Source organism: Pelodiscus sinensis, chromosome 19 (genome assembly GCF_049634645.1).
Source record: "Pelodiscus sinensis isolate JC-2024 chromosome 19, ASM4963464v1, whole genome shotgun sequence".
NCBI classification, from domain to species: Eukaryota; Metazoa; Chordata; order Testudines; family Trionychidae; genus Pelodiscus; species Pelodiscus sinensis.
The window spans coordinates 33,254-49,321 of record NC_134729.1 but is presented as its reverse complement, the minus strand read 5'-3'; the positions used below and the strand labels follow the sequence as shown (position 1 = coordinate 49,321).

Genomic DNA, 16,068 nt, shown 5'->3' with positions numbered 1-16,068 from the left:
AGGGCCCACCCTCCAACCAGGCCGGAAGCTGGAGCCCAGCCCAGGTACGAATGGTCCAGGGAGCTGCAGACTCTCTGCCTGCCTGGAGTGGCTGGGCCTGAGAGCAGCCCCCGGCCCAAGTCTCCACCTCGAGGCACCCTCACGCAGGGCGGATGGAGGATCTGCAGCTCCCTACAGCTGCCCAGGTAGCTGCAGGTCTTTGCCCCTCTAGGCTCCACCCCCAGGGCAGGTCAGAAGCTATCCCTCCGGTCCCAGGCCTATCCCCAATGTTCCCTCTAATCTGTTCCATCCATGTGCGGAATAAATGTGTTATGTGTACCGAGGCATGTGGGAATGTGCACCACCAATAGAAACAAACAACCCAGCTGTGGGTGCTTGACCCCCTCCCCACCAGCCCCCGTGTGGAGCTGCAGCAGCCAGCAGAGGGGAACTCCTTCTCGCCAGTCCCTGCACTGAAATGCTGCTGTTGGGGGAAAAGGGTCTGACCTCAGCGTCCCCAGCAGGGAGTGGCCCAGGTAGCCCCAAACTCCTGTCCCACCTTGAGCCCCTCTTAGTCCTCGTGCCCTTTCTGTCCCAATTCATCTGACAAAGGGGTTTTTGCCTTCCTAAGGTGATGCCCTAGTAAATCCATTAGTCTCTAAGTGCCACAGGGATCCATGTTGTTTGTGCAGATACAGACTCAATGGCTCCAAGGCGCCGTACTGGTGTAGTTCAGCAATACAATCTGCCTCAGGAAAACGCAGTTACAAATATGCCTGTATATTTGATCTGAGGAAGTGGGTCTGGCCCACGAAAGCTCATCATCTAATAAACCATCTTGTTAGTCTTTAAAGTGAGCCTTTGCCCACAAAAGCTTCTGCTCCAATAAATCTGTTAGTCTATAAGGTGCCACAGGACTCCTTGTCGTTTTTGCAGTTACAAAGGCGCATGAAGGGGAATGAGCCATACAAGTATCAAGCACCTTTAGACGGGCAAAACTGCCTCTATGCTAGGCAGTGTACTGGGATTAGGGTAAAAAGTCATAGCCCTTACCAAACAGTTGTATTGGTACGAAAAGCGTGCGTAGATCAATATTCAGTTCCCTATTTCTTAGTCTGCCCACATCGTCACCATTTTCCTCTGGTGTCCTGTCAACTTCCTGTAAACTGATTTCCCCACTCAGAGCTTTGTGTGTACAACTAGCACTGGAAATGGCCTGTTTCCTGTCCCTGGTTTATTGAAGGGAATGACGGTAACCTCCAGAACCACCACAAAAGCATGCTTTCAACCCAGATTATGGCCACCATTGCAGCTACAGTGTGTGTTATTGGGAGGATGGGAAGAACCAAGGGAGTGAAGGGAAAGGACTGCGTTTCGCAATTTTACAACCACAGTGGTTGTTCGAGCCTTCAGCCCGTGCCACAGAATTGTGCAAGGAAGGTAAAGCTTGCATGAAAACAAAACACCTGATTCTCCCCAGCTGCTCACCATGTGCAGTTTTCTCTACTTGTGAAAAGTAAGTGTATGTCTACACTGTGAGCCTCTGACAGCATAGCCCCATGGTGTAGACACAAGCTAACGCCCCCTCACCATATGCCACTGGGCAGCAGCCCTCTTCCTCCAGCGTAACAGCTGGCATATCCCTGTTGGTCAGGAGTGTGCCATGTAAGGTATTCTCATCAGTGTTCTGATTTGGCAGCATTTTACATTTCGCACAGGAACAAATTATGACACAGAACCAAGTCGAGTTGCTACATCGGAGATACAAAGTTCGGAGACCCCCGAGGTGTTCCTGAGCCCATACAACTGGGCAGCTAGCAGTGCAAGCCTGTGCTGATTTCCCAGGCCCCCTAGTTCAAGAGAGAGAGAGAGAGAGACTGCTGGGGAAACCTGGACTGGTGACAAGCCTAGGCCAGTCAGCTCTGCCCACATCAGGGCACCTTCTGCACAGGTGCTGCTCAACGGCTGCCCTGCACCTGGCCCAGTCAGTGGCACCCTGCACAGCGGGCAGAGCGAGACCGGAGGGGAATTTGGCTGGGGTGAGCCCGGGGGGCAGCAGCAGGGACCTGGGGCAAGAAAGAGGAGCAGGCTGCCGCCTTGAGCCTGCAGCACGTTCACTCTGGAGCCTACTGACGGCACAGTGACTAGAGGCGCGCGCAGCCAGCAGGGACAAGCGGGAGCGAGTGAGCAGCAGGCAGCATCCAGCCCCATAAGTGGGGAGCCCCCCCCAGCATCCAGCCCCATAAGTGGGGAGCCCCCCCCAGCATCCAGCCCCATAAGTGGGGAGCCCCCTCCATCTCCAGCCTCCCCCCCACACCCGGGCACCTCTGCCACCTACGGCTGCAGTGGTACCCACTGAGCGCATGCGCGGAAAGACTCACAGTCCCCGATAGACTTTAGCGCATGAGCAATGTCCTAAACGCGACATGCGGCGTCACTCTATGGCGTATGCGCAGTGAGGACGGGCGGGGCTGAAGCGCATGCGTATTGGTTAGTGGCCCGCAAGGTGCGTTTTTTAAGGGCGGAGTCTCCGATACGCATGCGCACTGTGAGGGCTCCGCCCGGGTGCGGCTTACCGCCCTGAGGGGAGGAACCTTCGCTAAGCCTCGCCCCCGCGTTTAATTTACCTTGGCCCCGCCCTTTAGCGTCGTACGTGCGTCGGGCGGAGCGGCGAGCGGGCACTCGCTGCGCCTGCGCACTATGCCTAGCTTGTCGGTGCAGAGGCGGAGCTTCCCTTTGTCCCCGCCCCTCCAACTACGCGCTTCACGACCGGAAGCGCCCTCATAGTGACGTAAGCTTAAGCGGGGGCATGCGCAGTCGGGGCCGGCCGGCCTGCCAGGGTGAGCGCGGGGGTTGGGGCCTGAGGGGGGAGGGGTAATGCAGTGGGGGGAGGCTGGGGCCTGAGGGGGGAGGGGTAACGCAGTGGGGGGAGGCTGGGGCCTGAGGGGGGAGGGGTAACGCAGTGGGGGGAGGCTGGGGCCTGAGGGGGGAGGGGTAACGCAGTGGGGGGAGGCTGGGGCCTGAGGGGGGAGGGGTAACGCAGTGGGGGGAGGCTGGGGCCTGAGGGGGGAGGGGTAACGCAGTGGGGGGAGGGGTAACGCAGTGGGGGGAGGCTGGGGCCTGAGGGGGAGGGATAACGCAGTGGGGGGAGGTTGGCGCCTGAGGGGGGAGGGGTAACGCAGTGGGGGGAGGCTGGGGCCTGAGGGGGGAGGGGTAACGCAGTGGGGGGAGGGCCAGACAGGTAGGTCTGGGGGTCCTGTCTGATGAGCATTTATCTTGTCACCACTTTTTGTTCTAGGACATGCAGCTACTCTTCATCTGTTGACATGGGCTGTTCATTCTCTTTTGGTGACGGTGCCTCTTCCAGGCACGGAAGAGAGAATGATGAGGACTTCCTAGACAGCAGAGACCGTGAGGAAGACATCGCCAAGTTTCCATATGTTGAGTTCACAGGTCGAGACAGCATCACCTGTCCAACTTGTCAAGGCACTGGCTGTATTCCCACAGGTGAACCTATATGTATTGAAACTTGAATCCTAAAAGTATTTTACACATGGGTGAGAAACCGTGCTTATTTAGTAAAACTCCTGTTCATGTTAGGATCTGGTTCAAAATGTTGCTTTCATTTCCGAATCTCTTGTGAAGTGTATTTGGGTGCCCTTGTTTGTTTCTCTCTTTCTGCTACTGTTTGAATATATTGAACACTCATCGGTAATGTAGGGGTAAGATAATTTTAAAAGCAGGCTATGGATGTTGTGGTTTAAACCTTAAATGTATGAGAGAGTTTCTCTTATTGAACAGAAAAAGTTATTGAAGGGACTTTAGTGTAGAAAATAGTTTCTGTTGAATTTGGTTTCCATTTATCCCATATCTCCTAGGAAGTTCCCTCTGAAAAGCCTGATTCACTTCCCAAAACTTAAGCTCCTAAATTGTGTGTTAAACACTAGACTAACAACCAAAAGGTTTCTTAGGTTAGATTGGCCCAATAATGAGACTTCTATCCCAAGTGTTCTTTATCTCTTACGGCAATGAGGCAGTGAGACTGCTTATCCAAGCCCTGCCAACTGATAGCCATGGTGTCTTTATTATGCGTTACAGACTAGAAAAGCACCTTCCTGCTCTTGATGAGGGAATATGATATTAAACCCATGGCAAGTTTCAGTTGTTTCCGAGGGCCTCAGTTTTAGGGAGTACGGTTACTTTACAAATGGATGGAACTGACAGCTTTTTCCTTTTGTCTTCTAGACCAGGTAAATGAGTTGGTGGCTCTAATACCATACAGCGACCAGAGGCTACGTCCTCAGAGAACGTAAGTACAGACTAAAATAGTCTTAATTAGGGATGTTAAAATGTGTGTAATTGATTACCTGGGTAACCATAAGAAAATTGCAGGGATTACATGTGGGATGGCAGACTCTTCTCCAGGAGCTGGTGCATGCTGGGAGTTTGTTTAAGCTGCTTGCACCTCCCTCTCCTCCTCCCTCCCCTTATTCTTTGAATCCTTTTTTCTTCTCCTGGTTTTTAGAGTGTTTTCATATATCTGGAACTTCTTTAGTAACAGCTGGTGATCTAGTCTCTCTGTATGGGAGGAAACGCTGCCTATTGACTTTAAACAAACAAGCCAGGACTTGGTGAGAGAGAGGAAGGATGGTACTAATCTAAGGTTTGGGAGGTCTGAGTTAATTCCCCTGCTCTGCCACCTACCGTCTCTTTGACTGTGGGCATGTCACTTAGCATCTCTGAGCCTTGTTTCACCACATGTAGAATGGGAATGATAGCTGTGCCCTATCTTATGAGGTATTGTGAGGATAAATACATTCAAGATTGTGAAGTGCTCAAATACTACAGTTAAGCTACCTGGATGTTCCCCATAGCTCAGTGGCTTCTTCGCGGCTGCTGCAGAGACTTGCTGTGTGACTGGGTGATTAGTCCCTCTGTGTCTTGATTAGGGGAGTGGACAGGATTGCCAGGCCCTGGGGCAATGTGGGTGGGTTCTCTGCTCTTGGAAGAGGCTTGGCCTCAGGTAGAAGGGGCAGGGCTGTGGCAGCCGGTCCCCAGAGCCATTCAGAGCTCTGGAGTGCTCTGCCTGGCACTAGAGTGGCTATTCTAAAGAGCAGTAACACCAGTGGCCAAGAGGTCCCGGCTTTTTAGAATCGCGGGGCCACGGGACAGTTACTCCCTCGGGGTGGGGTCCTCCCCCAAACTGGTGGGCCTGGTTTTAGTTTATTCATATCTGAAATGTGGATAATACGCTTTGTACCTTCCATGGATCCTTTAAAGTAAGTTCCTGTTTGCAAAGTGAGAGTTGCCAATCACAGGTGCTGTGTCAGGGCAAAGTGTGTAAAACTTTCATGTCCCCTGCAGGAAGCTCTACGTATTGCTGTCTGTGCTGCTCTGCCTCCTGGTCTCAGGGCTGGTTGTTTTCTTCCTGTTTCCACACTCAGTCCTTGTGGAGGATGAGGGAATCAAAGTGGTTCAAGTGTGGTTTGACCAGAAAAACTCCATTGTCATTCTTGCCATCACGGTAAAGTTCTGTCTAGTTCTTGGAGTGAATTTGCTGCTGGACTCTGGAGGACTCAGATTCTGACATGTCTTCTCTCTCTCTCTCGATACAGACCACCCTGAGGATTAAGAACTCCAACTTCTATTCAGTCGCAGTAACCAGCATAGCCAGTCAGGTGCAGTACATGAACACTGTGGTTGGAACCCATCAGATGACCAATGTGTCTCGCATCCAGCCGCTGAGTGACAAACTGGTATTTACAGCCTTTCTGGAGTATGAGCTGGGCTTTGAGCTGTAGAGAGTATGAAACCGTCCTGTCCCGCTGGTGCTCCTGGCCACTAGAAGTGACCCAAAGCCAAGTGCCTCCAGCTGAAAAAGTTGGATGACTTAAGGCTGAGGCACCTGCGAGCTAGACATTGTGCACAGAGCCACCCTCCCTTCTCCCCCTGCTTCCCTCCTCCCAGCTCGTGCAGTTACCGGAAGGGCAATAGCTGCATTAAAATGCAGAGGAGGAGATTCACACTTCTGACCAGCCTCTTGGGAGGCTAAAAGCCATCTGTGCTGGAAATGGAGAATTGGGGTGGGATAAGGATAAAGACATATGGGCTGACTGGAGAAGGAAGTAGTCTAGCACCCCCTTCTGCTCCCCCTGCCATAAAGCATGATGTGTTAATAAAAACTAAGGGCCTGCAATGCTTTAAGGACGTGAAAGGTTAATTGATGGGGGCTGGAGCAGCTCCCCACCTGCTGGGAACAGGGGGCTGCTCCTGCCCCATGGAGTTAACCAATTAAATGAGATTTTACATCCTTACAATACATATAGTGGGGGGGGGGGGAAATGTGGGTTAGGCACTGGAAAAGTTGATGGTGGTTTAAAAATGATTGAACTTGAACTGGTCTTCCAAAAGTTAACATGGTAGGTTAGTCCAGAAGTAACTGGAAAGCAGTGATACTGGGATCTACTAGTCTTAGTGCTTGCCAAGTGATCTGTCAATGGCCAGTCCCTCCTCTGCCAGAATCGTATGTGCTTTTTGTGACCAACACAAACAAGTAGCATGCCAAGGTAATCGTCTGTTCAGCTCTGGTGAAACTATACTGGAATGTATTGGTGGGTTCCAGGGAAAAGATGCTGAGAAACTGGAGAAAATCCAGACAACAGAAATTCTGCTGGGGAGGAAAGGGGCTGATTTGAGAAGAAAGGCTAAAAGAACCTGGTTTGAGTCACTTTTGGTAGGTTGGCTGACAAATATGTGAATGCTGTGAATGGCTAGAGGAGGGAGAAATTTGTCTATAGGGATCAAATGAGAGTTTAACCAGAAATATTAGGCTGAAACTAAACAATAGAGAATCCTGGCTCAAAGGTGAACTTTCCTGACATTGAGATGTACTGATTAATCATTTACACTACAACATCGCTGGGTCCTGTCCCAAGATGAATGTTAACTGTGGTGGTGTTCTGTTTCCTAATTCAGTGAGGCTGTGTCTAGACTGCATCCCTTTTCCGTAAAAGGGATGCAAATTAGACACATGGCAATTGCAAATGAAGCGGGGATTTAAATTCCCCTCTGCTTCATTTGCATAAACATGGCTGCCATTCTTTTCCGGCTTGGGGCTTTGCCGGAAAAAAGCGCCAGTCTAGACGTGAATCTTTCGGAAAATAAAGCCTTTTCCGAAAGATCCCTTATTCCTTTTTTAAAGAGGAATAAGATCTTTCGGAAAAGGCTTTATTTTCCGAAAGATCCCAGTCTAAACTGGCGCTTTTTTCTGGCAAAGCTCCGAGCCGGAAAAAAGCGGCAGCCATGTTTATGCAAATGAAGCGGGGGGGGATTTAAATCCCTGCTTCATTGCAATTGCCATGTGTCTAATTTGCATCCCTTTTATGGAAAAGGGATGCAGTCTAGACACAGCCTGATAGTTGTGTGAATGGTGAGTGGTCTCCTTTTCTAGAATCTCTTATAGTTGGGCTGGTTAAAGTACTGGAGAACATAATGAATAGGGAGGGGGGGCTTCACTTACTAAAGATTATTTCCATCTTTATAACTTTGGATTCATTATTCTGTTTGCTGTCTTTCCAGGTGAATTTCACTGTGAAATCAGAGATGGGTGGACCTTTCTCTTATGTGTAGTAAGAATTATTTTATTGTCTATCTCTGCAGTACATGCAAAGAAATCTGTTTAAGCTGGAAATCAGTGAGAAAAATGATCTGACTTCTGCAGTTTTATTTAAATTGTTCCTGGTGACCAAAAATAAAAGACCTGACAGGTCATTTGCAGGTCACTTTTCAAATGTTAAAGAAAATCGTTAAGGGTTCTGGACAGTTCAGCCAGAGCAGACCCACACCAAAAAAGGGACTTTAAAAATGCATTTCTCCAAATTAGTTATGGATCAAACTCTGTTAGTCTAATATATTTGTCTGTTTCTTACAGTTTCTTTTGTACGTTATCCAAGGTCAAGGTGCATAACATAGTGATTTTCATGAGGTATGTAATTTCTTATATGTGCTACTGCACTCGGGCTGGAAATGGAATTGCAGTGACCTTATCTTAGACTTGAGCACCTCCTCCACTGCTGACCCAGCAGGCAGTCCAGTTCCTTAACTATTGTGGGCGCTAGCTAGTTGTAGTACATCTTCCCTGATGTGCAGATTTCGTCATCAGGGTTTGATGTCATGAGATACCAGTTTCCTTTTGGCTTTCTCTGACATTTGTCGCTTGTGGTGTGGGCTTGGTTTGCACCTACTGCCTCTAAGTTGTTTAACTGGACTATTTCTGTTGAACGAGGTTCGTGACCCGCTCAAGTAAAACCTTTCAGCAGAACAGCAGCTCCTTTGTCCAGGCTTGGGACAAGCACTGTGGCTCACAAACAGACTCTTTGCGGCAAACATCCCAAACTAGTTCCATGTATCAGGGGTGAGCCAGCTGCTAAGAGATATGGTTGTGTAAGATGTGGCTCTCTGTCTATAGGAGAGGGTGGCTTCTGGGGCAGGGGTGATTGCAAAGCAGATCATGGTTGTATCAAAGGAAACTTTCAGTATCATCATCATTTACTTTAGCATACAGATTCCCATCTCTGTGATCTAGGGATCTAATCCTAGAACCACAGAATCCTTGGACTGGAAGGGTCCTTGAGGTCATCCAATCCAGTCCCCTGCCCTCACAGCAGGACCAAGCTTCATCTACGCACCATGATCCTTTCCCCCCGCCCCAGTCTAACATGCTCTTACAAAAATCTCCAATGATGAAGATTTCACAGCCTCCCAAGATAGCCACTCAAGTACCGAAAAGGTTGTTACAAGGAGGAGGGAGTAAATTATTCTCCTCCACATCTAATGACAGGACAAGAAGCAATGGGCTTAAATTGCAGCAAGGAAGGTTTAGGTTGGATATTAAGAAAAACTTCCTGTCAGGGTGGTTAGTTTATTCCAGCGGTTATGTCCCGCCTTGTCTTCTCTTTTCTAGACTAAATCAACTTTTTTCAGTTTTCCCTCATTGGTAATGTTCAAGACCAGGGCTACTCCACTTTGGAAGCCCCAGGGACCACAATGATAGCACATGCCAAGGGCCGCAACTTAAGTGTGGTTGCATATACATGCAAATATATATGCAAATAGCTTTTTCCACTGACGGGCATGAACACAAAGATTAAGGCTGGACTACACAACACACAGGCCCCATTTAAGTCAGTTCTGCTGATATTAATGCAATATTGACCTGCTTTCTACCTATAGGACAGCACTGTTAATGAGCAATGACAGTCCAGGAATTTAACTACTGAAATGCATCTCCGCAGAAGACCATTCTATTGACGGCTCTTTTGTCTTGGTTCCTACCCGAGGGCCGCACATTCAGCCCTGTGTAAACCCGAACTGCGCTGCGGGCCGCAAACAAATGGGCCACGGGCTGCATATTGGGTAGCCCCGTTCTAGACCTTGAAACATTTTGGTTGCTCTTCTCTCTTTTCCCTGCCAAAGAAAGCTTTCGGGTTAGACAGACACATTGGTTCTTAGCCAATCCAGGCTGGTTTTTTACCACCTCATTATCTTCTAGATGTTTGCAAATGGGTCCCTTAATTGTTTGCCCCATTATCTTTAGAAGATAATTTCTCCTCCTGTGTTTGAGTGTTTTGGCTGCAGTAGGGCGCGCAGGAGCGGTCAGGGGGCTGCAGAGACAAGCCTTGGCTGCAGGCAAAGAGAAGCTGAGTCGATGGCAGTTGGGGGTGGGCCTTTGATAATCGAAGGGGTGTGTTTTCTCCTCCCTTCCACTAGCAGCAGTGAAATAGTGTCAAGCCTGTTGCTTCGGTGCTTGCCTGTCTTGGCCCGGGAAGCTTGATCCCGCTCTGAACTAGGGCGTAGTCCAGCGTGGATTGCCGCCTCTCTGTAAGAGGGGGGAGTGTAATTACAGCAGGCAGCTGGTCCCACCAGCCAAGAGTGCAGAACCGTTTAGTTGCATGAATGTGAAAATCTGAGAGGGGGGGAAAAGCCCCACAACTAACCAGCATCACTGATTTCATTCCTCAATGCCCAAGGTAGTTTTGGAGGGGGCGGGTAGCTACAAATTGTCTTGCCCCTTGGTCTGATATTTCAGGAATCTCCTCAGGCTGTCTCTGCAGCTAATTGCGGATTTAAATGAATGTGTCCTACCTGAGCTAAATCGAACCTTTTTCTCTTCCAGAACATCAGTGAAAATCTCCTACATCGGCCATGTGACTCAGAGCTCCTTGGAAACCTATCACTATGTAGATTGTGGTGCTAATTCCACAACTGTCCAGGACTCGCGGCCTGTGTCCTCCCCACCTTCCCTAAACAGCCTATCCAAAGAGGAGAGGATGCTCTGAAGACACCTAAGTCAACTAGTACTGCTCTGGGGGAAGTGATCATGCGGGCGGACTTCCATTGTGAGTTCTGTGCCTGTCCGCAGGATCGCAAAGTAGCTTTTAAATGGGATTAGAGGTATCGGTGCTGTCTGTGGCAAAACTTGGAGTGAGCCGGAGGTGGCACTTCACATTAACACACAGGCAACCTGGCTGCACTGCTTACCTCTGGGCAGCAGTTTGAGATTGAGTCCACTGTGAGCCCGTCTGACCCACTCCACAATGTGCTGGCTGCCCGCCCACTTAACGTGGTGCGGATCAGATATTTAGCTGTTGCACTGAAGTGCTTAGAATTCGTTCCAGAAGAAATCAAGTGACCAAGGGCATCCAGCCGTCGTGTAACAAAACCATCTTTCATTGCGGTGGCTGTTGCCATAGCTGCCTCGCTCAGTGGAACCAGCTAGCTCTTGGACCTCTTGCTTCCTAACAATGCATAAAGGTGTCTACTCTTGGAGTATGTTGTATTTAAAGGTTGTGAGTTCTAGTGTGTCACTGAAGACAGGGAACCCGTGATTGAGCAGTTCAGTCTGCGTACCTGCTGCTTTCTCTCAGCAGGAAGACTTTGTACCGGTTGGGAAGGGCCAGTATTTTAGAATAGCATTTTTGTACTTCTGTATATTGTCACTAAAAGAAGGGATTTAAAGTATCCGTGTGTAGCTTCTCCAGGCATTGGCTCATTTTTGCATGGGGATTTGGCTGGAGTGCAGACTTGAGCTGATGCACTTCTGTTCTTGAGAGGTGTCGTTTATACTTAATGCGTGTAGTCGCCAGTTAACCCTGGCACAGAAGGTTGAACACGTGTTTTCAATTCCTCACTTCATATGAAGGTCAGTAATTCCATAGACTCCTTCTGAGCCAGACTCTTGCACTTCATGAATTCAGGGCTCTGAATTCATGCTAATTCAACTCGGCTTCACCATTTTTTGCGCTAAGTCAGCCGACATCTTTCTTGTAATTTAGAGGAAGTAGCTGTGCTAGTGGGGGAGAAACAAATCAGTCAGTCTAAATCTGAAAGGGAAACGGATACCTCAGATGTCCCTTGATGAAAGGTGGTTGGTGAGACTCTCAAGACAGCATCACTACTGTTGTACAGCATTGCACTTTACTGACAATTTCTAGAACTGAATCTTGCATTTGCTAATAAAACCTGAGATTATTTACCATTGAAGTAGCACTTGAATGGAGTAGCGCCTGGCTCTTCTCCTCTCCAGCCTTCCTGCCCTGGACCTTGAATGCTTTGTACGGCAGCTGCTCTGTGTGCACTCACTCTCAGCTTCTTAGCTGGCTGATCTACATGTTAGCTGTTTGCAAAACTTATTGATGGGTATCCCAAATCATCCCAGACACACACAGGGCTTACAACAACCTGTAACCGCTTGAGGTGAGACGCTGAGTGATGTTGGGGGCGAAGGGGGAAGGCAGGTGATCCCACTTCTGCCTACTCTGGTGTTCTTGCCCCTTTCTCTGAAGCATCGAAAGCAGGATACGGGGCTAGATGGACCTTGGCTGGGATCCAGTGCGGGAGTGCCCCGTCCATGGCAATAGAAGTATTGAACTCTAGCATCAAACGTTTTGCTGCGAGACAACATTCCCCTTTATTTGCATTCTCGGCTCCAAAAGCAGCACTGATTTGTAATGACAGAAGTGCTGGGGCTCCAGTGATGACTTTTTTTTTAAACTTTCCCGCCGTGGCAAGTCCAGAAGTGCCGGGGCTCGACCCTGGCCCCAATCTAATTAGTCTAAAAATAATAAAATTATCAGATTGTGATCTGATGGCAGCTCCCTTTTCCCAGTCTCTCAAACACACGGTGCACCTTCCAGCAACAAAAGACAGGACTATGCAGCACTTTAAAGACTAACAAGATGGTTTATTAGATGACGAGCTTTCGTGGGCCAGACCCACTTCCTCAGATCACAGAGTGGAAGAGAATTAGCACAACCAAGTAAAGTAATTTAGGCTGATAAATGCCTACAGACTGGACCAAATTCTTCTCACTTCGTGTTTCTAACTCGTGACTTTTTTTATATGAGGAACTCATGAGCGTTGTGGTTTGGTTTTTTCCTTCAAGCCTCAGTCTTACTAATTTGAGTTCTTTGGTTTCCAAGTGTCGCATTTGGCCTCTAGCTCCGCATGGGGCCGCCTTGATCCACCAGGATTCTTCCCCTGGCTGCGCCCGATGCCTGCTCAAGTCCCCTTTGTGTGTCTATCATTTGTATGGATACGGAAGGATGTGGCTCATCTTTGCGAAGTGCTTTTGAGAACTGCGGAGGAGTGTTGAGCGAGAGCTACGGGTGATACATTGCTCCAGACAGAGCTGGAACCTACCTGCAGAACTGCACGTAATGTCAACATAGGAGGATCACAACAACCCCTATATAACCCCATGCTAATCGCGTGCGGCTCTGTCCCCATTGAGGGCCTTGTCCAGCTATAGAGGGTATAGAGCCCTAGCAGTGTCAAGCTTAGAGCTAAGGCTCCTGGCCTCAGTCCTTGCTAACAAGCCCTGTAAGGACATTTTACTGCACTTCCTTGTTTCGTTAGGAGCTGCTGCTTTGCTTTGCTCTGGCTGTGCATATGCACAGCCTCACTTGATGCTTTTTCCTCATGAGGCCTATGCCTAACATAAGAACAGCCATTCTGGGTCAGACCAATGGTCCATCTGGCCCAGTGTCCTGTCTTCTGACAGTGGCCAATGCCAGGTAACCCAGAGGGAATGAACAGAACAGGGCATCATCAAATGATCCCTCCCCATTCCCAGCCTCTGGCAAACAGGCTAGGAATGCCATCTCTGCCCATCCTGGCTAATAGCCATGGATGGACCTGTCCTCCATGAATTTTTGTAGGGTTTTTTTTAACTGTTTAAAGTCCTGGTTTTGACAACATCCTCTGGCAAGGAGTTCCACAGGCTAAGTGAAGAAAAACTTCCTTTTGTTTTAAACTGGCAACCTATTCATTTAATTTGGTGACCCCTAGTTCTTATGTGATGGTGTAGCGGCTTCCCGCTCGCCACAGCGCCACCTGCCGAGTTGGGGAATTAGCCCTGCTGGCTGGTGGCCGGATCCCTCTCCGGACACTGCCCTCCGGCAATGTCCACAACAGCCTGAGCTTCCCCCCTTCCGGGGGCAGTGTGAGAGGCCGCAAGGCCTTCAGGAGGCGGCTCCTCCACCTCCAGCACAGGGGGAGACGTGCCTGCCTCCCTGCGTTACCGCGCCCTAAACTAGTCCAGGCGGGCGAGTCTCTTCCCGGCCTTGCTTCAGGTCCAGGCCGCAGAGAAATAAGCCCCCCACTGGTCAGTCTAGTATCATACAGTTCGGGGCAGGGCAACCGTTCTAGTCCTGTCCCTTTACGAGTCCCCGCCCGATGCACGGACGGTCCCAAACGCACCGCAGGGAAGCCCGGGCTCTTGAGCAGGGTGGCCCACAAATACCGCCAGCCCAACCCAGGCCCTGACGCCAGGCGGGGCCGCACCCAAACCCCAGGTTGTAGAAGCTCCTCCTTCGGGAGCGGGCCCGGGAGGGCAGCAGCAGCGGTGAGGGGGGAGACTGCCACCCGGTTAGGAGGTGGCGGGGGGGGTGCAGGCCCACCCACCTCACTGCGCCCCGGCCCAGGGGCCCTGATGGCTGCAGCTGCGACTGGCTCAGCAGGGCTCCGGCCCGTAACTTGCTGGCCGCAACTGGCTCCCCACCCGGCTACCCCCTGGGCCACTCTCATCTTCCCCCTTCCCAGGTACCTGGAGCTCCAGCAGGTCCGTCGGGGAGTCGAGGTCGGTGTCGTCCCAGCAGGGTCCAGGCGGCCCAATCCAGGGGTCAAGGGGTTGGAGCTTGGCAGCGTCCCGGGGGCTCGTCCGGCCCCGGCGTTCCAGTCCCCATCGGGGGTCCAGCCAGTCCCCCAGCTCGGGCCAGTCCTCTGGGTCCCTGGGAGGTTCTGCTGGCTGGCGTGGCCCGGCCTCCGTAGCCCTGGCAGGGACGCCTTGGCTGGCCTCTGGGGAGGCCGCTGAGGGCAGCCTGGCCCTGGTCCTAGTCTCCCCAGGCAGGAGCTCTGGACAGGCCTCCATCTCCTTCAAAGGCTGGGCCCTGACTGAGCTCCCTGGCAGCCTTCTTATAGTCCTAGCCCCGCCCTTTAACTTCCGGTCAGGTGAGGGGGCGGGGCTAGGCTGGGCCCAAAATGGCTCCCGGAGGGGTTCCTCCGCCTCCGGGTCAGTGGGGGACCACTCGACCCCCCTACAGATGGGAACAAAAGAAAGTATTTCTTCCCTGTTCACTTTTTCCACACCAGTCATGATTTTATAGACCTCTATCGTATCTCCCCCCCCCCCCAGTCTCCTCTTTTCTAATCTGAAAAGTCCCAGCCTTTTTTTAATCTCCCTTCATCGGGCAGCTGTTCCAAACCCCTAGTCAACTTTGTTGCCCTTTTCTGAACTTTTCCCAGTGCTAAGATTGGAGGGAGGCGTCTGCATTAGACGCATTTTGCATTTTAAAGTCTTTTAAAAAAAAATTAAATATTGCAAGATGGCCTTTAATTTCGTGTGACAACAGATTAAGGCCCTGTCTTGCATGGATGTATTCATGTTTATAACTCAAACAACTGTATTAAGATTAGCCCATTCCCACTAATCCCAGATGTTCAACAATCATGAGTCTGGGCTCAAGAAATTATAGGACTTAAATACATTTGGGTTTTGTGTTTGCTTTCTGATTTTGGGTTGCATATTCTTTATACCTGTGAGTCTCTACAGCTTTAAAATATAAAGTGTGTCTCGTGTAATCACCGGAGTCTAGGAGATGGGTCTTTAAGAGAAACCCCGAGACTTGTGATTAAAATCATGTGCAGTGGCAACACAATTATGCAAGAAGGTTAGGCACCTTTGTACAGCCATGCAGTATGAGTAGACTTGGTTGGGGGAGGAGAGGCGAGGGGATATTTCAGCTATGGGGCTTTTTCTTCCAATTAACAATCACATTGCTTGGAAGGAAACTTGTTTTAATTAAACCATGAAATGAGAGCCATTTCAGTTTAATATTTTTACTTAAATTTTTTTATTTGTGTTGGTTTGGTTTGTCATGAAAGTTCCCAGATAAGATAAAACATCATTTAACAAAGATTACAGCGTAGGGCAAGTAATACAAATAACAAATTTCAACAAAGGTGGCTTTTTTTTTTTTTTTTTAACTAGGAAAAGCATTCTATCTGTAGTGTGGAAAAATAAGGGGGGGGGGGGAGATGGGCTTAGAAAGACAGGGGAACAGAGTAGTTTCACAAGCAATGAGTGTGTGAACTCTCGTGTATTGCAAACCACTTTAAAGTCTATTTTACAGCTAGAGAGTAGGACACATTCCTAGGGGGGTGTGTCCCAGTTTTCATGACCCCAAAGGGACACTTGTAGATGGGGTGGGGCAGGATTGGCAAGTGGGTAGAGTGGGCTGAAAATCCACATGCTTAGTTTTGGAAATTAAATGTTAAAGAAACTTTAAGTAGGTAGTGGCCAAGTCCTTGTGGCAAATGTTTTCATGTTTACCCCATTCACTCAACAGCTCCTGCAATACCAATGATGTGAGATTTAGGGAAGATGTAACACAATTTGGCAGAGCAGATTCTGTTGTGCTCAGCCTCCTGGGGTCATTACTAGGTTCCCCCGCCTCTTTAAATATTCCCACTAAACCTGCCACAGACAAGTGAGACCGTGTGCCCAAAAGTCCCTTACGCGGCACCGTTACC

At 49.8% G+C, this 16,068-nt stretch overlaps 1 protein-coding gene across 1 annotated transcript; it reads left to right on the top strand.

The window, feature by feature from the left end:
* The first annotated feature begins 2,681 nt into the window (after positions 1-2,681).
* TMEM106C (transmembrane protein 106C) lies at positions 2,682-15,516 on the top strand. The gene is made up of 8 exons (XM_075901592.1): positions 2,682-2,819; positions 3,278-3,486; positions 4,225-4,288; positions 5,344-5,503; positions 5,595-5,735; positions 7,558-7,607; positions 7,910-7,963; positions 10,154-15,516. The coding sequence occupies exons 2-8, from the start codon at positions 3,306-3,308 to the stop codon at positions 10,314-10,316; spliced, it is 813 nt and encodes a 270-aa protein (XP_075757707.1). The 5' UTR covers positions 2,682-2,819; positions 3,278-3,305; the 3' UTR covers positions 10,317-15,516.
* Positions 15,517-16,068: the final 552 nt, after the last annotated feature.